Source organism: Podarcis tiliguerta (genome assembly GCF_965153285.1).
Source record: "Podarcis tiliguerta genome assembly, chromosome: 6".
NCBI classification, from domain to species: Eukaryota; Metazoa; Chordata; class Lepidosauria; order Squamata; family Lacertidae; genus Podarcis; species Podarcis tiliguerta.
The window spans coordinates 72,438,206-72,461,647 of record NC_139539.1 but is presented as its reverse complement, the minus strand read 5'-3'; the positions used below and the strand labels follow the sequence as shown (position 1 = coordinate 72,461,647).

General features: G+C 43.2%; 1 protein-coding gene across 5 annotated transcripts in view; it reads right to left on the bottom strand.

Moving 5' to 3' along the window:
- DPYD (dihydropyrimidine dehydrogenase) overlaps window positions 1-23,442 on the bottom strand; it is a 498,994-nt gene that overhangs the window by 425,303 nt on the left and 50,249 nt on the right. For all 5 annotated transcript variants that reach the window (XR_014512316.1, XM_083444838.1, XM_083444836.1 and 2 more), the window contains exon 3: window positions 80-162. Coding sequence is in view for 4 of the 5 variants with exons in the window: in XM_083444838.1 (XP_083300964.1) it covers window positions 80-162 (83 nt within the window). In the remaining variant the exon portion in view is untranslated. The remainder of the gene's footprint in view (window positions 1-79; window positions 163-23,442) is intronic.

Genomic DNA, 23,442 nt, shown 5'->3' with positions numbered 1-23,442 from the left:
CTCATTTGTTCCCCCAATAATGAAGAATGACTCTTTCTTTACCACATCTGTGACTGTTGCCATGGTGACCCAGACTTACCTCATTGCTTCTCGAAGTGCTCCTCGCTCACCAAGAGTCGTGTGCTTGATGTCATCAAAATTATTTTCCAGCTTCTCACAGTTCTGCAACAACAATAATAAAATAAAACAGGAGAATCCACATTAAAAAAAGCGGAATTTCCAAGTTGGGTGAAGCCCTCATTCTAGTTAGATAAATTGCCCACATTCACTCTCAGTGCAAACATAGCTGATTATATTGATTACATATTCACACAAATTACTCATTTTTGCTTTTAATTGCATAGGAGTAATTAAAAATGACACTGTGAACTCAGCAACAAAGTACGCATGAAGCTTATGATATGGTTGCCATGGCAATTCCCTTATCAACATTCCATAATGTGAGAGATAAAATTTCCTCCTATCGGTTTTGTTCCCGCAACCCAAGCAAGAAGAACAAATGTGTATTATCTTTTGTGTGTGTGTCATTTTCCAATGAAAGAGGTGCCATCAGATAGACCCAATAAAGATGCATATGTTTATTGCATGCGAAGGAAATGCCTTAAATATAACGATAACGAATCATGTTTTGTACTGATTCAGCGGGAGCAAGTGTCCAGGAAGAATAAAAAATCTAAATTCCAAAAGTTATTACAGAGCACCTGATTTGCTGAAACTGCCACCAACTAACTTTATTTCATTTAAACATACACACACACTTGAAAGCAAGATGCAATAAATTCAATATCTGATGAGTGAAGAGAAAGCTCTGTAAGGCCCTGTCTGGACAGTACCTCTAAAGCAGTATCACACCAGTTTAAACAAGGCTCTCCCCCCCCCCCCAAGAATCCCAGGAGCTGTGGTTTGTCAATGGTGCTGAGACCGTTTCCCTCACAGAGCTACAATTCCCAAAGTTCCCTGGAAAGAGGAATTTATTATTAAACCACTCTGAGAACTGGAACTCCTTGAGGGGAAGAAGGGTCTCCTTTTGTGATGAGATCCTAGAGTTTGACATTACAGAGCAACACTGCTCCCCACCCCAAAACATAATCAGACTCTCAGGTATGAGCAGAAAATCAATGTTTAATGATTTCAGGTACACTGTAGAATTATTGCAGAAACAGAGAACGGCTATAACCCCTTCATAAACAAGCAAACGTGATCTCCCCTAATCAGAATATGTATGTATGGTATATTTGCAATACGGATCTTCATAATAATCCCCAGAAAATTCCCAATCTCCTCTCTTCAGTATTAAAACTGTGGCATTTTATACCATATCATATCATATATCATATGATAGCTATCTACACACATACACCCAGATGTATATATATATATCAGTATATATATCAGTAAACGAGGAGAATTAAGACTAAAAGAGCTTATCTTTTATTTCTTATTTATTTCTTATTAAATATTAAATATTTAATTAAATTTTAAAAAATAAAATATTATTTATTTATTTATCTAATCTCACTGTATACAAGTTGTACAAGTGACAATAAAGTATTTCAATACACACACACACGCACAAAACACAAACATATATATATGATAAATTTGTATGCTTTGCAGCCCTATAAAGTTTCCATAACTGTAAACTATGAGTGACATCTAAAATGAATCTTGAAATGAATAGGTGACATCCTAGACATGTACAAGAAAAGCAAACTACACGTCACAGTTCTAAGGCGCTTGGGAAATCCTTCCTGTGGCCACCATTCATGACCCCCGTCAAACTTAGGAGCCCGATTGCACTCAACAGATTCAGTGTGAGAGAAACATTTGCCCCTATGGGATCGGGACAGTCTACATGGTTTATTCTGGCAGCGAAACTGAACAGGCCATCCCTGTCAGCTCACCAGTTTAATGAGTTGAGGTTTTATGCTGCGAAATAGCAAAATCTTTGAAGAAGGGGTGGCACCTTAAGTCCAGCAACCTTATCATTCCTATCCCTTTTTTTTACTAATGGAAGGCAATGACAGCACCTTACAAAATGAAGAACATCTAAGCAGAAGCACATCAATAATAATCCGAGTTAGAAAATCAAGCATTGAAACAGCCCAGATTGTTAAAACGGAAAACAAAACAAAAACCCAATGCAGCTTTTTAAAGCAGTCAACAATAATCTCAAAGCTAGGAGCCACAATTATATTTTCAAAGCAAATTAAAACAAAAGGGTCTTTGCAAGCCTGGCCCTACCATTTAGTTAATTTGGGATATCATGGAAGGGCAGAAAATTGCTCCATGGTTTATTCTCTTTGTATTCTTACTGCCAAGAAGGCAGAGAGAGAGACACACGTGATATTTTGTCCCATTTTTTGCAAAAATAGTTTGGCCAGCTGTGGGCACTATACATCTTCACCTCAGCAGGGGAAAGGGTGCCATTTATTCCTCTATTGCAGGCAGCAAAATTTCTCAGACGAGCTCTCGTCTTCAGTCATTACCCACAACCAACCAACAAAGGAGTGAGGTGGCAAATTTCAACTGTCAAGGAGTTCCACAGCCTCCATGCTGCCCCTGAAAATATCCTGTCTGAAAAAAGGTGCTGCTATTTACATTTTGGAAATACACAAGTTTATTTAAAGTTATTGATTATAACAACAGCAACAGAATTTAATAACAGCAAAAGATCTGAAATTGGTTGATAGCTCTGAAACATTTCTCCGCAAATTTTAGTACAGCAACCCAAAAACATCCATAAGGCGTCTTCCCATTTCTATTCCTTTATTTGCGTTTTATGAGTCTTTATAAAGTGTGTTCTCCCTCATGGAGAGCACAGGTTGCGGGCGGGGCTGACAAGACACCTCACTGTTACTAGGCAAATGGTTTGGCCATCCTGTAAGCAGGGGCGGGCTGTTACTGGGGAAATCTAGATGTTTCCATGTGTTGATTGACAGCCCTATTTGTTAAATACAATGCTCGCAGCGAGGAACTTACCCTTCCTGAATTTGCGAGAGGGTGCGAATGTCAGAGCTGTCCCCGTGCGGGGGCAGTTAGTGCTACCAATGCCTAAGCAACCACTCACATTGCTGTAATTTGAATAAAGTTGTGGCCAAAATTATGCCAAAAACCTTAAACAAAAATTAAGTGTCAATTGTGTTTTTCTTTGGGGGGGGTGTCTTGGGGACCTCGACGCGCAATATTTAGACGCATGGTCCAATCTGTGTTCTAAATGTGTTCTGCCTAGAAGAGGATGGTACACACGTATTTACATAATGTCGCCCACTCTGCCAATCCTGCAGCCATTTCCTAATGATGCCCTGTCTTTGGCTATTGTGAAATTATGACAGATAGCTTGGTTATTTAAAAGACAAACATGAATGAAAATAATTACCCAAGCCCCTTTATATCACTTTATTAAAAAGGCCTTATCAACTTGCCCAGCTAACGTCAAAATTAGCTTGTTATAACTTTTGAGATAACGCTACAGACATTTTAATATACACTATTAAACATCATGCTACTCTACTGACACTGCTAAGACATAATTACCAAATCAGCAAAGGATATTTGAAGCAAGGCTGTGTTAGGAGTTCTTTCCTTTCATCTCTTTTTCAAGGAATCTGCAAGGCCATTTTTTAAAAAATAAATCACACATTAGTTCTGTCCTCTGTTTAGTCTCATATGTTTTCTGTTCCTCATCAGCAATATATTATTCACCTTTGTGAAGGCTGCAGGAAGACTACTCCTCTGCCTTTACTCTTTGCAAGCAGAAGATAGAGTTGGTTCCATTTGACAATATTTAGTGTTTTTTATATTGATGAACAACTATGGCTGCATTTGTGCACAAAGTAATCATATAAAATGCAAAAAAAGGCAGCCTGCTGCCTTATTGAATTCTCAAACATACTGGAGGAAAAACCTTCCTGAGAGAGTTGACGCAAGAAACAGTTTTCAAAACTAGGTAGTGACAAGTTATTCCAAGGACTATTTTGTAAAGAATAACACCAAGAACAAAACCCTCTGCAGTCTTCTAACCTAAGGCATAATAGCACCAATGGTAAAAAGAAGCAGGAGGAGGCATCTCTAAATCAAACTAAACACTCAGTCTGAAATTGTTTCATTGGGGCAAAAAGTTGCAAAAGACTGGTGACATTTAAAGCAACTGCAACAGCCACGAACCGGTGAAGATACTGAACACCAGAATCATTTCAGAAGGTTGCAAATCTGACAGCTCGTGTAAGGAGGAATAAACATGGCCTGACTCCATCCTTCTCTATGGATCAAAAAAAGAGAGCATCCTACATGTTGTCACAACTGTCCCCATAATTTACTTTTGTTGACCACCACCATTCAAATGCATTCATTTGAAGTAAAAACGCCATAATGCACAGAAAAAGTCTATTCCACTCTTCTGGTTTCCTGTTCCACAAACCTCCTTCTTATGTAGCTCCATCCAGTTCCAACATGTGGAGCGGTAAACAGGGAGGATATTTACACACACACTGCCCAAGCTGCACTATCCTTACTCACTTAAAATTGAAAGTTTCCAACATGAACGGGAACTAGAATGTGCAGGTGTCAGAAGGGACCAGGGGAAGGTGCTATCTCAGTTCTCTACTGTGTGTACACAACTCTGCATGTACTAGATTCAGGTAGGTAGCCGTGTTGGTCTGATGCAGTCAAAATAAATAAAAAAATTGTCCAGTAGCACCCGTATGTATATAGAATTCTGATACTGTACACAGCTGGCTAAGTCCTCTCCTCTCCAGAGTTTTTCCTAAGCAAACTGAGACTGTGCCTGTGTGAAGCTAACTTCTCTGCCTCTTCATGCTGCTCCTGGTTCTGGGAGACTAGGGAAAGGGGCATTTGTCACAGCAGGACAGCTGTGCTTCTTCACCAGCTGGACTCATCTCTGCCTCTTGGCCTCCCTCCTCTCCTGCTTCAGCCTCTGCCTCTGATTCTGGACTTCTGATCTCTGCCACAGGTTCCTCCTGCTCACTGAGCCCTGTTACCTCTTCAGCTTCTGACACCTCCTCCCAGTCTTCTCCCTCTGACCACTCAACATTGTCCCACCACCAATCCCCACGCTCTCAGCCTTCTTCCCTTGGGGGTTCCTCCCACCATTCCTTTGCGTCCTACCAGTCTGTGACGTGATGCCAATCCACAGGTAGGTTACTGGGGGAAGGGTGGGGTGTTTCAACAGCAAGCCACACATTCATCATCATGCCTAACTTGGCCCTATGACACTTCCAAGACAAGGAGATAAAAAGTAATTAATTCCCAGTTTTTAACAGCAATTAAAGTAGAAAATGAAAACACAGGCGGAGGGGGACGTTTTGGTGGCTTTCTGCCAAGTTATTTCCTGCGGGTCTCGATAAGGTCTAAAAGTTTCAACTGTGGTGGAATAATTATACGGTATTTATATCTTATCTCTCTTAACAGTTCTGTAATGCTGTATGATACCAAACCACACAACTCCGAGAGGTTTATGATAGCAAAGCAAATACAACAGAGAAACAATTACAAAGTGAAAAGTAAATGTTGGGGGTGTCAGAGAGAAAAGTCACTAAAAGTTGTGGTCCGTTTGCCTAGGACAGAGAATGCAATGCTGAAATTAGGTTTGGTGGGGAGATTGGGATTTTAAGAAAGATCATTTCACAACAAATGAGTTAAATGTATACAAATATCGTATTTTTGCATACAAAAACACAGCATACACCCAATTACCTACCATAGGCACATGTTTCTAGTTGTCCACTGTTGGAGTCAAATGTTATTTTCTTATTTCACCAGGCTTTTGGGATATTTTAATTTTGTTAGTTGTGGTTTTAGTTTGGACTGTTTTATTTTGGCTTTTAATTCTTCCGTTTTGAGATTTTGATGTTCTGAGACCTTGCTAGAGCCCAAAGACAGTACAGTGGATGCTCAGGTTGCGAATGTGATGCATGTGGGAGGTGCGTTCACAACCTGCGGCATTTGCAACCCGCAGCGCCTCGTCTGCGCACGCATGGATTGCGATTCAGCACTTCTGCGCATGCGCAACCGCCGAAACCCAGAAGTTATCCATTCCGTAACCCAAAAAAACACAACCTGAAGTGTCTGTAACCCAAGGTATGACTGCATTAAAATGCATTGTTTTAAAAAAAGAAAAGAAAAAAAGGTTCCAGTATTTACTATGAAGTTGTTACAGTAAGTGCCACACTTTTAACGGGGGGGGGGGGGGAGTGCCAGTAAAAAGCACACCTAAAACATATTAAATAGATAAAAATGTTATATGTCCACATGGACTGATGTACATCTGTAGCAATCATTCCCAGTGGTTCAGCAGCAGGGACGAGAAAGTCATTGGCCAGTGTAAGATTTAGGAGGTTTGAGCCATCTCCATGCACAGCGTGCTGAGTCAAAGGGGTGCAAAATAATGATAACAACAACAAAACCTATATTTCTATGGGTATCTACTGAGAAGATCCTTAAAACCGCAACTGTACCCAAAGAAATCATTGTGAAACTAAGAAATATTGGGGGAAAGGCACAAAAAATTGTCTTCACACAGGGTGCCATATTACCAAATTCCACCCCTGTAGTGTTCCCCCAGATTTTGTGGCACTACAACCCCCTCAACCCACACCAGGAAGGCCAACTGCTGGTTGCCAGGTACATCTTCCTTTATGAAGACATGTCTTCTTCTTAAAGAGCTGTGTCGAATACAGGCAACCCACCACTGATGCAGTGGTTACGTTACAAGGCACTGTGCGTTCAAGTGAAATCAGGTATATTTGAAACACCTTTGAAAAAGCCTGCAAACACCCCATTTCCAGCCCCACCCCTTTCTGTGACATTTTCAGGTCACTTCCAGGTTCAGCGCAATGCACATGTGCATGGTTGAGCATGTGCACAGTTGCACACATATTAAACATGTGTACAGTCATATCTCATGCTACGTTTGCTTCAGGTTGTGCGTTTTCAGGTTGCGTCCCCCAGCAACCCGGAAGTACCGTAAAGGGTTATTTCCAGGTTTCGCTGCTCGCGCATGCGCAGACACACAAAATGATGTCACGCGCATGCGCAGAAGCAGCGAATTGTGAGCCGCAGACGTGGGTTGCGTTCTGCTCTGTTGCAAACGGGCCTCCAAAACTGATCCCATTCGCAACCAGAGGTGCCACTGTAAATGGTAAGGGGGGGGGGGTTGCCCTATACGAAGGCACAATTTGATGAATTCACCACAATTTGATGAAGTTTTTCAAAGCCAAAATGCAAAAGCTTGAGCTACGGTGCTGGTGACAATGGCCACCCCATAGATCAACTATCACTTAGAGAGAAATGCCTAAGGAGAAAAGAACACCCAGAACCCAGTTTGGATTCCACTAAATCTGTAACTAAGGTAAGCAACAGAATTAATCGCCAGCCTTGCTCGTATAAAGGGATACCACATTTTCCTTTACCTCTGCTCCCGCCCCGCCTTGCAAAAAGGCTTGTGAATTCCAGCCAGTGCAAGGGAGTGACTCAGACCGGCCATTTTTCAAAGAGAGCCATTATCATTTCTTGTTTGTCTCTCCACATACTCCTGTGTAATCCAAGATCTTAAAAACACAAGGCACAGTTCTAAGCTCATTAACCCTGCAGGAGCTTCTTACATTACCATCTTAACTGCAGATGAAGTATTAATACCATCTCACATTACCCTTTACACACAGAGAGAGAAAAACACAAACACACACTTTCGTTTCATGGCACGGGGGGGGGGGGAGTTGTGCTGCACATTGCAGCTGCTCCAGTCATCCATCAGTATTGTCCGTCCTTCCCTAAAAGCCAATGCTGAGTGTGGAAAACAGCCACAACCGCTGCATGGGCTCCAAGACTTCTGGCATTGCCTTTCCACTTCTTCAAAGGTAATGTGATAAAAGGGCCTGAGTAATATTTTGACCCACTGACATCCAGATTGGGGGTGCATTCTTTTACACGCTGGAAACTTGGCGCTGATTAGTTCTAATGAAATAAGGACTAGCCATGATGGCTATGTGCCAGAGGCGCTAGCTTGCGAAAGCGATTGGGGGGGGGGAGCAACATTGAGTGCATGACGTCAGGAGGAGCCAAACAGGGTGACCATGCGACTTAATTGTCGGCAGCACCTCCTCTTTGCTGCTTCGCCCCTCCTTCCCCTCTGTGGCAGGAAGAAGAGGAGGAGGAGGAGCCGGTCACTGGAGGCACATTGTGCTCAGCTCCACTCTTTGGCTCCATACTTTGGAGACATAGCAGGGGCCTAAAAGGTAAAGGTAAAGGGACCCCTGACCATTAGGTCCAGTCATAACCGACTCTGGGGTTGCGGTGCTCATCCGCTTTATTGGCCAAGGGAGCCGGCGTACAGCTTCCGGGTCATGTGGCCAGCTTCTGGCGAACCAGAGCAGTGCACGGAAACGCCGTTTACCTTCCTGCTGGAGGGGTACCTATTTATCTACTTGCACTTTGACGTGCTTTTGAACTGCTAGGTTCGAAGGAGCAGGGACTGAGCAACGGGAGCTCATCCCATCGTGGGGATTCGAACCACCGACCTTCTGATCAGCAAGTCCTAGGCTTTGTGGTTTAACTCACAGCGCCACCCGCGTCCCATAGTCATAGCAGGGGCCTACCCCTACCCTAAAAATAAAGGGGAGCCCAAAAAGGCTCAGCCCCTAGGAGCCGGCACCCCTGCTGTGTGCACAGAGGCAATATGCCTGCCTTTACTCATTGCTGGTGGGTGAGAAGACTGCTGTGTTCCCTTAAACTAAAATTTCCCATGGGCATCTGGTTGGCCAATGTGAGAACAGGACTAGATGAATCATTGGCCTGATTCTGCAGGCACTTACTTCTAATGTTTAGGGAACGTGGTTCGGCATAATGACAACATTATTTCACTAGTTGTATGAAGTTTTGGTGTAATGAACCAATATGACGCTGTGATGTTAAAACTGCAGGACAACTTTTTAACAACAAGCACCCTGATCTAGCAATAGTAGGACAAACTCTTCACACATTTCAGCTTTGGTTGTTTCACACATTCCTCTTTTGTTCGTGTGACCAGAAAGAAGTCCTTTCTCCTCGACCCTCAATGAGATACAAGCACTCACAGGAACTAGTGCCTGGTATCATGGGTTGTCTCCAACTAAGTGTTCCAGAAACCAAACTGATTAATAGTCATGCTGTTAATTTCAATGGGTTTACTTTGAGTAGGACTAGAACTGAACACCATCCAATGGCACCTTCACTACCTTCGGTAGGTTGATTTCAGTTGACATGTTAGTCCTTCTCTCTCTTTACCCTTTACAGCAGCAGGTTGGCACAATGACAACAAAAGGTGTTCTAACTGTCAAGTTGTACTACTGGCACCCACCATTTTAATTCCCCAACAATTCCTCCAAGGCCCAATGTAGCATTACACTGGAGTTATGTTGTACAAGCGTCCTGCAAGCAGTGTTGGTTGGGGGGTTTAGAATGGAAGTTGCAAGCACAGGCACCTGGGCTTCAGCCCAGAGCAACAAAAAACCAGAAATGAAAGGACCATCAGCATTGGATGCTAATGGCAGCATAGCTGCCACTTTGAGACTGTGGCAGATTCAGTCCTGGACCATCCCAGAGGTTCAGGTAACTGGGAAATGTCTAATAGTGTTGACCTCTGAAACCAGGCCTCCATTATTTATATACCACAGTTCTAACAAGCTGCCCAGAGTTTTGTCAAAAATAGAACACAAAATGTTAATCACACACCAAAATCAGTATCATACACACACACACACACTTTTTGATAAAGGTAGCTTTCGTTAGAAAACACATCATTCTGGGAGCAAATACTGTGCTAAGTAGAGGTTTTCATTTACTAGTGTTATTTAGTCATAAGCCTTCAAAGTATGGAGATCAGATTTCTGGGAAGGTTTCCTGGGTGCTTCATAAATTATTTCAGCAAACAAGGATAAACAGAGGAATTTACATCAGGGCCCTCAGAGGGAATTGATGGCTTTCTTGGTGGCCTGCTGAGACCAGTGTGTAAGATGCTTTGTGTACAAAGTCATTTACATCTGCTCTGACTTTGACTCCACATTGGTGGCACCAACTGATGCATTCTGGGCATCTGTCTCTCTCCTGTTGCGATGGGTCTTTTTTCGACTTGGGCTGCCTGGGGAGATGGGCAGGCTTCTGAAGCCTGAAGCTGGCTACATGTCCATTCTGGCTAATTAAGGCTGCTGGAGATGGACTGGCCCAGTGCATGAAGATTGTGATTAATTCTTCCCTAAGGGTAGGTGATATACCCAGGGGCGTATGAATTGGGGAGTCAGAGGGGGCAGGCCATCCCAGGTGCCACTCAAGGGGGTGACAAGATGGCCCCTGCCTCCCCCCAGCTGTAGAGTGGCCAAGGGCTCATGCGGCAGCCTGAACATTGTGTGCATGTGCGGCATCCCATAGGGACTGAGCATGTGCTGCATCCCGTATGGTCGCTGCGCAAGAGCACTCCATACGGGCTGCCACACATGAGTAGTCCGTATGGGAATGCCCTGCACCGGGCGCCAGAGAGGGTTCCTCCGCCACTGGATATATCATCATCACCAAACTTAAAGGACCATCTCTTCCACACAGTGTGCATGCCCCTCCTGGTGAAAGAAAGTCCTTTTTGCGTTTGGCATCTTTCTGAGGTATGGCTGATGGGACAGAATGAGAAGCCTCTTGCTTTTGTGATGTTCAGAAGGAGGGAAATTCATTTGTCCTTTTTTGCTGGCATTTCACCATCGACTGAAGACCTTAACTCTTCCAAAGAGCTCTAGATGTATCTGCTTTTCAATTAAATTTGTCCTTTTGACTACTGTATTCTCCACATCATTCTCACCAGCTGCCTTTTTGTATATATTTTAATTATAAATTTGATTACTGCTGTATTTTCTTTTTTTATTTTTATATATTAATCTTATGTATGCCACCTTAAGCGCTTTCATTTTAGAAATGAAAAAGTGGGGTCTAAATCTTTAAATAAATAAAATAATCTGAATACATCTGCAAGCCGTTTACATCAATTAATTTAGTTCTAATCCAGAACCTAATTAACAGCACCAGTGTGATGGCGTTCAGTTTCTGGGCTTAACTGCAAGTTAAACATGTAGATCTAAAACCATTTGCTGTACAGTATGTAAAAAGCTATCTGAAAACAAGAAATAATCGCCAACATTCTTGAGCACACAGAGCAACTGCTTTTAAGCAATTCCCAGTTTCCTGGGGAAGTAAATGTGGTTTGACCCACGTATGGGCATCATCTCAGAAATAAAATCTATTCTGCATGTTTAGGGATAGCTGCTGTGCTCCACTGGCTTGGAATGCATTCACTTCTAGTGGCATACATATATTTGTGCTATAATTGTAATTCCCTCCCCCCCAGTCTTTTTTGCTCACACTTCTCCATGCATGCCCCCATTCCAGGATAAAAGGTCACAGACAGGAACAAACATGTGCTGTGTTTTGTGCTTCATTCTACTGTGGCTCCTTAATTTTGCAATATTATCTCTTTGGATAAGTATCTTTTTTCCATCTTGAGAAACTCATATTGCGATGGTTTGCTGCTTTATTTCTAGTTGTAAAATCTGACATTTTAGGTTCCCTGCCACTTATTGAAGGTACCTGCTTTCTTATTCCTTTAATCTCTGCTGCCACCAAATATCTAAATACTGTACTGTATTCCTTTATTCACCTATTTGCACTCAGTAGCAGGGTCTAGGCTATGTTTAGTTTGGGTTCAGATCTAACACAAAACCATGGGTTGGCATAATGGGTATGAGCCACAACCAGTCTTGTATTCACACTCCCTTGTATTCACAGAGCCAGTGTGGTGTAGTGGTTAAGAGAAGTGGACTCGTAATCTGGGGAACTGGGTTCGCGTCTCCGCTCCTCCACATGCAGCTGCTGGGTGACCTTGGGCCAGTCACACTTCTCTGAAGTCTCTCAGCCTCACTCACCTCACAGAGTGTTTGTTGTGGGGGAGGAAGAGAAAGGAGAATGTTAGCCGCTTTGAGACTCCTTAAAGGGAGTGAAAGGTGGGGTATCAAATCCAAACTCTTCTCTTCTTCTTTTCCTTTGTGCATGAGAAGACTGAAAATTTCCACTCTGGGTTTTGAATAAACCATGTTTCCTATTATGCCTTCTCTTGAAACTGTTTTTTCCCCTCAGTTTGGTTCTAACAAACTCCCCCAACCTTCATTGTTTCTTTTGGGATGGAATAAAATTGGATTAATCTTTGGGAGTAAGCAAAACCTAAGAACTGTTGGGAGCAGGGCAGCAGGGTTTTACAAAAAAATATTTGACTTCCTACCCTGATATACAAAGGTGAAGATATCTGTATATCGCAATGTTTAGCTGGTTATATATCAATGTTGAAAACCAGATATTGCCAGAGGGGTTTTCCAGCCAGAACTTGCAGGAATTCAGTTCCGGCACCTCTCAGGTGGATGCCATTGTCACTCTAAGAGAACAAGGGAGGTGTTCATGGTGAGTTCTGCCAACTTTTTTTCTAGAAAAATAGAACTGGCTATCGTCCAGCCCTAGTAGTTCCAGTTTCACATTATCTGGTACCCAATGTTTGCCTGCGACCCAGTAGAGCTGTTGCCAGGCATACTCAGAGAGTTCTGGGCTAGGTGGACTAATACAGTGGTATCTCGGGTTACATATGCTTCAGGTTACATACGCTTCAGGTTACAGACTCTGCTAACCCAGAAATAGTGCTTCAGGTTAAGAACTTTGCTGCAGGATGAGAAGAGAAATCGTGCTCTAGCGGTGCAGCAGCAGCAGGAGGCCCCATTAGCTAAAGTGGTGCTTCAGGTTAAGAACAGTTTCAGGTTAAGTACGGACCTCCGGAATGAATTAAGTACTAAACCCGAGGTACCACTGTAGTCTGACTTGAGATAAGGCAGCATCCGATTTTTAAAGCCACACAAATGAGATGCATGAAGCAGCAGTGAAGAATGCTAATTTTTATGCAGTGGTACCTTGGCTTAAGAACTTAATTCATTCTGGAGGTCCGTTCATAACCTGAAACTATTCTTAACCTTAAGCACCACTTTAGCTAATGGGGCCTCCTGCTGCCATCGCACTGACATTGCACGATTTCTGTTCTTATCCTGAAGCAAAGTTCTTAACCCGAGGTACTATTTCTGGGTTAGCGGAGTCTGTAACCTGAAGCGTCTGTAACCTGAAGTGTCTGTAACCCGGAGTACCACTGCACAGTGCCACCCAACATAGGCTTCTTCAGTTCTAACTTTTAGAAGAACAGAGGACCTAGAGCTTTCATTCTGAACACCTAATTTGAATTTCAAGAAGGTGCCATCTGTCTCGGCGATGCAACACCCTAAGCCGTTCAAGTTTAGAATATGCTTGTGAAAATGTAAGCTTTACAAAGCCATCCTCTTAAAATCTCACTTGTACTCCAAAAGACAATTGTTGACTTCCAAATAGGATTTATAATTCAACAAGGAGTGTGCTCTTTTTTCCTCTTTATTGATTTGCTTATTGATATTTAGAATGTTAGACATGATAATCACTTGTTATTTTGAGAAGTCTTTGGATTATTTAATCAGCAGAAAACTTTAGAAACAACTGTCTAGTGCTTTATAAACCCACAGCAAAATTATAACAGAAATTTAAAACTGTAATATATTGCTGCAAGGATGATTATTAAGGGAAAACACAGCTGACATTTTCTGATTTATGCACACAATCAGAGATGGAGTCCAAGGACTGTGACATAATTATCTTCATGCTAACCATTTTTGTAAATCTCTCGACAGAATTTTAGCTAATTTTAAAATGCCTTCTGAAGATTAGCTCTTAAAATTGTTGGGGAAAATAACACAACTTATTAGCAAGGGTATAATTGTAAACCTTCCAAATACTCATTGTGAATATCATTTAGACAGTAACTCCTGCTTCAGCAGCTGGCAGAAAAGACTCCAGTTTATGGAATCTTGAAACAACAGAGTGGAATCTAATTAAAGAGGATTACATGCCAAAGAAAAATTATTAAAAAACCAACAACAACCAGACTAATAGACCATTGTTATGAATTTAAAAGCCCCTTCCAGCTTCTTTTTCCCCATGCAAACCTTTGTAACCATAACAAGGGAAGTGTTATTCCCTATAAAATTTGAACTTCCGTTGACTTCTTATTCTCTTCAGATTCTAGAAAGTCTTCCTCTAATGAAAATGGGACACAATCAGGCATACAAAGGCCTCTCACCAGACATCACTGCTGCTTGCCTTGCCTTCTTGGCTGCAGAGCTGTTCCCCACTACCTGCACAGGGTGCCTTCATACAGTAACAAACCAACACAGGACTCAGGGTGGCCCTTCATCTTACTTTAGAGAGGACCATCATCTGTCTGGTCCAAGTCCAGTTTAAAAATAAGGAACCTTAGGAAAGGAGATAGGGGTCCTGGAGTTGCCCATCCACCATTAGCACCAGGACAGAAGTCTGAGGAGGCATCCATGTGTCAAGGAACTGTCAACAAACCACAGGGCAGGCACACACACAGAAGGCACGGAAGGCAATTAGCTCTGGTCCGTCTTAATCCAGCTGAGGCATTGCTTAAACTGGCCACTAGCTCTGCCCTTCCTCCTCTAGCCCTTCACTCTAGATCCCTCCCAAGTAGATGAAGGCTACATTGAGGGGGCGGCCTCCTCCTCTGGGCCTGTCTGGCCCATTGCTCAGCAAGATGCAGGACTCTTCCTTGAGTGGGATGCTAGGGTGGGAGGAGAGTCAGTAGGACTGGGGCTATCCTGCTTGCTGTGTAGCAGGGCCAACATCTGTCTCCTCTCTGTATGAGTCTGTGACTCTAACCCTATCCTGGAAGACCCTCCTTCTCCTAACCACCCTTGAATGCTCAAACCCCCTGCTTTTAGCACAGGCTTCCTCAACCTCGGCCCTCCAGATGTTTTGAAACTACAATTCCCATCATCCATGACCACTGGTCCTGCTAGCTAGGGATCATGGGAGTTGTAGGCCAAAAACATCTGGAGGGCTGAGGTTGAGGAAGCCTGTTCTAGCACCTGCTAGCTTGTTCCTTCTGCAGACTGCTCTTCAGTGTCCTACCACCAGGATCCAGGATCTAAGCTGTCATTTTCTGTGCCCTCCTTGGGGGGGGTTCTTGGGCAGGTGGATCCCACCACTCTTCCTCATCCAGCCAGTCCCTGACACCAGGTCACCTGATCACCATCTTCCCCACTATGAAGAGATGTATTTTGTTTCTATTCGGATTTTGCCTATACATCAGTAGATGCCACTTTAAGCAAAACTTTGTCCTCTTTTTGGGTGGTGCATAAGTGGTGACCCTGATAGGTGGTCTCTTCCTCACATGTGTTCTCCCCCACATTACCAGGGTAATAGCTGGAACCTTGTGGTCATGGCCAATTGAGCGCATTTAGTTGGAAGAGAGGGTGGGAACTGCGAGGGCATGACCCTGAAGCAATAGATGAAGAGCTGTTGGAAAGGAAATGGCTTTAAATCATACGACTATCATTTAGTTCAGGCAGGCCTGCACAATTTATAATCCTTCAGGCCAAAGCCATGTCTGGCCACTCACCAAGGTCTCAGTAGAATTCCAGTTCACTTGCCTTCTTGGGAATGCAAAAGCAGAGAGGTTGCCAGATAGCAGGCAGGAGGTCACAATTCTTGACACTCGGGCTTTGTGAGTCATCAGGTGTTTGGATCAGCATTAAAAGTTGTGCATTGTATTCATGCGTAGAGCTTCTCCCCACCACCCATAAATGTGTTTTATTAATTTTTCAATGGGGTTGTACAGTAAGAAAAAAGGGGAAATAATCAAGTACAATCAAGCAGATACTGAACTCATAGTGAATTAACCATGCACTAGCCCTCATGTGGACAACAAGGCACCTTCCATGTTATGCACTACAAATCCCATCAGCCCCAAACAGCAGAGTTAATAGCCAAGGGTGATGGAAAATTTAAACAACAGCATATGAAGGACTCTACATATATTACTTTGTGGTGCCTCATAAACACATGTGGCACCTGTGTGAATAATCAACAGTCAGACAACACAGTTGACTTAACTGTGCATTCCACACACATTTTGAAGACAACAAAATACCATAGAATGACATGTTTGCAGAACTAGATGTATTAAATTTTTATCTACTAGATTTGATAACCCCCTTCAGGCACCATGGACCAGAAGAGTGAGCTTCACCCTTGCCTTTAATAGGGTTGCCATATATCCAGAATTTCCCGGACATATCCAGATTACTGCAGCCTCAGGCAGTGTCTGGGTGGAAAGTGTCTAAATGTCCAGGAAAATTGTTTTATCCCTAAGAAATAGCTGAAAAACGCCCAATTTCTGCGGGCAAAACTTTAAAAAGCTCAACCACTTTGCCAAAAAAAAAGCTCAACCGCTTTTCTGTCTCTACCTTTACGCTCCCAATGGTAATCACTGTCCACATTCTGGGGCTGAAGATCTGAAGAGTAGGCTGTACTGTATACATGGCACCCCAGTGTGATTTAGAACCCTGTACTATCAGGATTTAGAATTGCACAGCAAGCTCCCATGGTCAGATCTGGACCCCCAATGTGTGAATGACAGTGAAGCCAGACTTTTGGGGATGAAATGGAGAAGACTGAAGTTAGCAAGTGCTACACCACTCTCCCTTTCACAGAATGAGAACTGTTTGAAGGTTTGAATGCCCAAATAGGACAAATGTCCGATTACAATGCCCTAGAGAACACTGTTCTCAATAGAAACATTGTATTCCTATTCCCTTTGAATGTGATCCCACTGCTCCTTTCAAACTTGTCTATACCACAGGATTCTAGACCTCACAAATGAAAACAAACTACTTAGAGGAATTAAAGAGAGAGAGAGAGACAGACAGACATATTTTTCCTTCTTCTAAAAACACATGAATTTCTTCTAGCTTGAGACAGGCAACATTAAGCTCAAGGCAATTTACATAACATCATTATTCATAATATATGAGTATGTTTTTACAATAATCTTTGCCTTTCATTATATATTCATTTTTGATGAACAAGCTGCTGTAGCTTTTGAGGAGTCAAGAATCTATCTATGTAAAATATTTTTTAAAAAAACTTCTACTCCATGCAATACTGATATTTTTCAACAGGATATTTACCATGCTTTTAACTAATACATAATAATATTATGCCAAACTGATATGCAAACATTTTTGTGTTTAGCTTCTGAGGGGGTCAAAAAGCACCTGAGGAAAAACCCTACCTTAATTGTTTTTCATAAAATTTCTTTTCTCTTCACAGCCCAAATTTGTTCCTAGCATGGTGACATTTTTAAGGCTTGTTCTCTCCCCCTCTCTCTCCCCCCCCCCTTACATCATCTTCAGGAATCACATAATGTGAAGTATGTAGGTCTTGAGAAGCTGCAACATGTAGAGAGGAGGAGGACCAAGATCATCTAGGATCTGGAAACCACATCTTATGAGGAATGCTTGAGGGAGTTGGGTATGTTTAAGCCTGGAGAAGAGGAGACTGAGAGGACATAAGATAGCCATCTTCAAATATCTAAACGGCTGACACATGGAAGATAGAGGAAATTTCTTTTGTCCTGCCTTGGAGTGTAGACTCAAACCAATGGCTTCAAGTTGCAAGAAAGGAGATTCCAACGAAACATCAGGAAGAATTTTCTGACAGTAAGAGCTGTTTGACAGTGGAACAGACTCCCTAGGGAAGTGGCGGAATCTCCTTCTTGGGATATTTTTAAGCAGAGATGGGATGGCCATCCCTCATGTATGTTTTAATTGAGATTCTGGCATTTCAAGGCATTGGACTAGATGATCCCTTCCACCTCTACAAGTCATGATTCTATGTGAAGCCACTGGGAATAATCGGAGTTTTGAGGCTCTATTCTCTGTTATGTCTGTTATGTCTGAATCAGGAGAGGTTGTGACCATTGTGAACCAGAGTTTGGATGCAGTGGTGGACAGGCTAACAGATGGGGACAGAATCCTTTAAGATGAAGACACAGCAGGTTGTGAATCTCAGGTGTGATAGTTAGGGAATTTGCCACTTCTACGTGGGGATACACCTCTCTCTTCCAAGGCAACAGGTATGTTTTTAGGGGGTGCTCCTAGACCCATCTTTGTCACTGGAGACCCAGGTAACTTTCACGATGAGGAGTGACTATTATTACATTAGTATGACAACTGTGTCTTTTTCTGGACAGGAATAGCTAGACTGCCATGAGTAACCTTGCTACTGAAATACAGCAACGTGCTTTATGTGGGAATTCCTTTGAGACTGGTTTGGAAGCTGTAGCTGGTATGCAAGACTGCTGCCAGGCTGTTGAATGGAGCACTGGGGCACATTCAAGGCCTTGTTATTAAGACACAAAGCCCTGAACACCTCAGGGCCATGTTATGTACTTGACAGACTCCTTGCCTGTCATAGTCTTCTTGCTGATCAACAATGTGCAGAGCTCAATGAAGTGGGAAGCCAGCCAACCAGAAGAGTTTCTGAGATGTACTTGCCTGGAGGCAGTGTCAGCGTACAAAGTCAGGTCCAGTTCTAGGATCGGGCAAACAGCAATCCACATGGTCAGACAGTCCAGGGGTCCAGGAATCTGATGACCATGGGGTCAAGACGAGCAGGAAGCAGCAAGGTCAGGCCAGAGACTGCAAGCACTATTACCAGCATCTGACTGCTTCCCCGCTCCTCCACATGCAGCTGCTGGGTGACCTTGGGCTAGTCACACTTCTCTGAAGTCTCTCAGCCCCGCTCACCTCACAGAGTGTTTGTTGTGGGGGAGGAAGGGAAAGGAGAATGTTAGCCGCTTTGAGACTCCTTCGGGTAGTGATAAAGCGGGATATCAAATCCAAACTCTTCTTCTTCTACTACTATCAGACTACTGGGTCCAGTTACCCCAGTATTGTCTGCACTGACTGATGGCAGCCCTCCAGAGTGTCAGGCATGGTCTTTCCCTGACCTAGAGAGTTTGGGGCTTTAACCTAGAACCTTCAGTATAAAAAAAGATGTTCTAGCACTCAGCTGTGGCCCTCCCTTTTACTCTTTTTAAAGACTGCTTTATCTCTTTTTATGAAATTGCTTTATTGTTTTCGTGAGGAATTTTTGTTCAGAGGTTTTCAAATACTGAGTGGTTTAGAAAGGCTTTCAAATGAATAAATACAGCACAATGCAATGCAACAGAATGTAGAAAGGCAGGACATTGAATTTTCAGCTGAGATCCAGAAGCCGGATTCTTGATTCCATGTGGATTTCCTATTCAATTTTTAACATTTTCTCCCCTCATTCAGCTATAGAAGACATTTCCAAAAGCAGCCCCGCGGAAGAAAACATTTATGTTTCAATCAGCCCCATAGCCTCACAGCTTTTTGTTGAGCAATTCCGTCCTTTTGTCCACGGGCACGTTTCGAATTATATATTCTTCAGTAGCATTAATGCAAAATGCAAAGAATCTTATTTCTGTTCAAACTCAGCTGACAGCAGAGAGAAAAGAGGGAACAGAATGCGGTCCAGCTGGGACCACCACAACAGATAATATTGATATAGTGAAGATGAGACAGACAAGGCTGAAAGGAGCAGTGGGACCAAGCTCAAAACATAACAAATAGAGTGCAAGAGAGCCAGGAGTTTGTATTGAGGGAAGGGAGAGTAAAACAGCGCTGATGTGTCAAGACAGCACAGCACAGTGGGAGCAATGTATTACAGAGAGGTGGAGTGTTGGAGATTCTGTTACAGGCTCCAGTTTTCAGTGCGCGTGGCTGTATCATGGGGATGGGCAAAGACAGGCGCTTCTGATAAATCCCGTGCTTTCAAGTAACACCACCCTCGTGAATGGATTTATTCATTTGTTGCAGCTTATTTATTTATTTTCAAATCAGCTTCATGCTAGCTGATGTTCTCTTTGTAATTATCTTGGGGAGAAATGTTTTAGCAGTCAACACAAGACCTGGATGCAAGGAAACAAAAGGAGCTTGCCATCCAGCAAGCCAAGTCACATCTTATCGCGTTAGCCAAAGATCATATCCAAAGCCATAATTCAGAATCATTAAGCTGATTGTTTTATTCTGGGGTTTCCCTCTTCTAATACAGCCCCAGGCTGGTGTCTCCAGATGTTTTTGGACTACAACTCCCATCATCCCTGACCGCCGGTGATGCTGACTGGTACTGATGGAAATTGTTGCACAACGCATCAGGAGGGCACTGGGTTGCGCAAGTGTGCTCTACCTTTGCACACCGACTCACCAAATAATTCCACAGAAGTTGACACATGCATACTCTCTCCCCACACCCACTCAAAAAGAAAAAGAAGAAAAAGACAGCCTTTCTTTGTACTTCTCAAGATCCACCAGTTATGCCTCATTTCCCGCAGGTTAAAACCTACCCATTCATTACTTGACTCTATTAAAGGCTCATTTGAGCCATTGACGAAGTTGTACTTTGGAGCAGGGCACTTGAAGACAATGCATCAGTGCCAGATTAATATGACACAGTAGAGGAATATATAATAATGGCGAGGAACCAAACGGGGCCTCTTCATACGTGCAAACACTTTCGTACACACAAGGGACTGTGTAGATTTACCCCTTTCATAAACAGCTCATTTTGCATAATCATGACATGCTGTTCTGGAAGGCACCCAGATAAAGGACATAAGAAGCTGCCTTATATGGAATGAAAAACACACTAAACCAGCCATCTGTGTCTCTTGGATACTGATTGGCAGTGGCTCCCCAGAGTTTCCTACTGGGGTCCTTTACAGGCCTATCTGGAGATGCCAGGAATTGAAACAGACCTTTTGCATGCAAAGAATGTGACATTTGGGGACAGCATTTCAGAAAAGACAAAGGAATATATATAGTATGTGGTTGTGTGTGTGTGTGCATCATGCCTGAAACTGTCATTTACTGTGTAGGGACATGGAATAAGGTCTTCTCAGTAAACGTGTCTCAACTGTGGGACTCCCTTTCCTGTGAAGCATGGAGGGTTGCATCATTGATGGTCTTCAGTCATCAACAAGAACATCCAGATGTTCAACAACCTTGGGGTGGTCATAGGTACCCCAACTCATGTAATAGATCATCTGACCCACCCTGCTTGCTCTGCAAAGCCCCAGGATGGCCCACTCCAGGCATAGGCAAACTTGGCCCTCCAGATGTTTTGAGACTACAACTCCCATCATCCCTGACCACTGGTCCTGTTAGCTAGGGATGATGGGAGTTGCAGTCCAAAAACATCTGGAGGGCTGAGTTTGCCTATGCCTGGCCTATTCCTAAAATAATTTTAGCAGATCCTCACCAACCATTTTTTAAAAATAATTTATTAACTAAGAATTAAATATGGAACCCTGAATGATGGCCAGGAATTCAATCTCTATCAATATTTGAGTCCAAATGTAAAATCTAGATGCAAAAACTTATTTTTTAATGAAACTTCATCTCTCATGTGCGTTATTTGTATATTTTATACATTCCAGGGGAAGCCAGGTGTGGAAATCCAGAATTCACATTTTGAAAACTAATACAGATGACAACCATTTTAGGTGCATCCAATTGACACGTGATTGCCGACACGTTGGTCCTTTTGGACCTGGAACAGGGCAGGATGCAGTGGCGGAGCTACATGCTCCAGGACAGGGGGGAGGAGAGCAGGCGGGGACAGGGCAGGCACATGTCCCAGGGGCATGGTGCACCACCCGCAGGGGTGTGGCATGCCACCCGAAGGGGTGGGGTGCCCAGCGTGGGCGGGGGGGGGGGGCAGCCACGATGGCGTGCTGCCAGGATCACGCTGCCAGGGGTGGTGCGCTCCCCCCGCACGCCTCTTCCTCCACCAGTGGCAGGACAGGGGTGGAACGGAGAAGGGGGCGGAACAGGGTAGAGCACACTGAAACATGCTCCACCAACACATGCAGGGGCCAGGAATGGAAACCCCACACGAAATGATTGCCGCTTGTGCTTAATATTCCTTTAAATAATTTCAAAATAAATTCTTCATTTAAACTGTTGGTTTTTTTAAAAAAAATCATTCTTTTTCTGTTAGAACAGAAACATGAGAACTCAAATATTACTTTGCACTGTTCCTTCTACCTAGTGCAAGGACTGTTCTGATATCATCTTAAAAACTATTTTTAAAATCCCTTGTAAGCACAATCAATAGTACAAACACTAGGGCTGTGCAAAACATTTTCCTATATTGTAATTTTCAGATCATAAACAGTGCTTTGGAAGAACGTAAAATATTTATGGAGAAGACCATTGGCTGTGATTTTCACATCACAGTCAAACCTCAGTTGTCGAACGTAATCCGTTCCGGAAGACCGTTCGGCTTCCAAAATGTTTGACAACCAAGGCTTCCTGCAACCAAGCAGAAGCCACATCAGATGTTTGGCTTCTGAAAAACTTTTAAAAACCAGAGCATTTACCTCCAGGTATTGGGAGCCAAAACATTCCAAAATGAAGACGTTCAGGAGTCGAAGTTTGACTGTATCTTCAGGGCCAGATTTAGGTTGGTGAGGCCCTAAGCTACTGAAGGTAATGGGGCCCTTTTTATGTCCAGCTGTCCTTTGTCAACAACAAATTGCCGCTGTTTTTTATGTTGAATATATGCTATTTGGAAATTTATGGACCTAGTAGGTATCTAAAGCCATTTGCACATAACAAAATATGTATTTTATCAAAGTAATTGATATAGAAATGAGCAAACCAGTGATATTTTAGGGAGCAGGCTAGCAGGTGGGGTCCATCACTTACATCATAGGAGCCTACACAACACAAAACACTGTTGCTGTATGTAGGTTTTATTTTATTTCTGTTTTAACTTATATTTAGGAAATGTACATCCAGGGTTCTTTTCCTTTAATTTTTTTTGGGGGGCCCAAGAGAATGGGGCCCTAAGCTACACCTTATTTAGCTTATACTGTAAATCTGGCACTGTGTATCTCGATCCTATACTCCTGGGGTTGCTAAGTCAGCACCCATGGGCACCATCGCAGCCACGAAGGCTTTCACTGGGCAGATGCCCTAGACTCAGAGCTTTCATTTAAAGGGAGGAAGGGAGGAATGCATCTAAGCCCTCCTAGAAGGAAAGTTCTAGGGCAAAACATTCTAAACGATATCTGTGAAATGTAAGTGAGTGTGGTGTGGCCAGCACGTATATTTTTCCTGGGGATGCTCCCTGTTGCTATTAGACAGCATCTCTCTCTCTCTCTCTCTCTCTCTCTCTCTCTCTCTGTGTGTGTGTGTGTGTGAAATCAATGTGGTGTGATCTCCACAGTCTGGACCAGCAGAGCAGAGCTGCGCTCCTATGGTAAGCATAAGGTTATTGGAGGTGGCTGCCTCTCTAACATTGTGTTATGCTGCTGTCCCCCGGCAGCCATTTTGTGTTATGCCGTGCCCCACCATCCAATGCAGCTATTTTGTGACTGGCACCTCCACCAGCACTCTC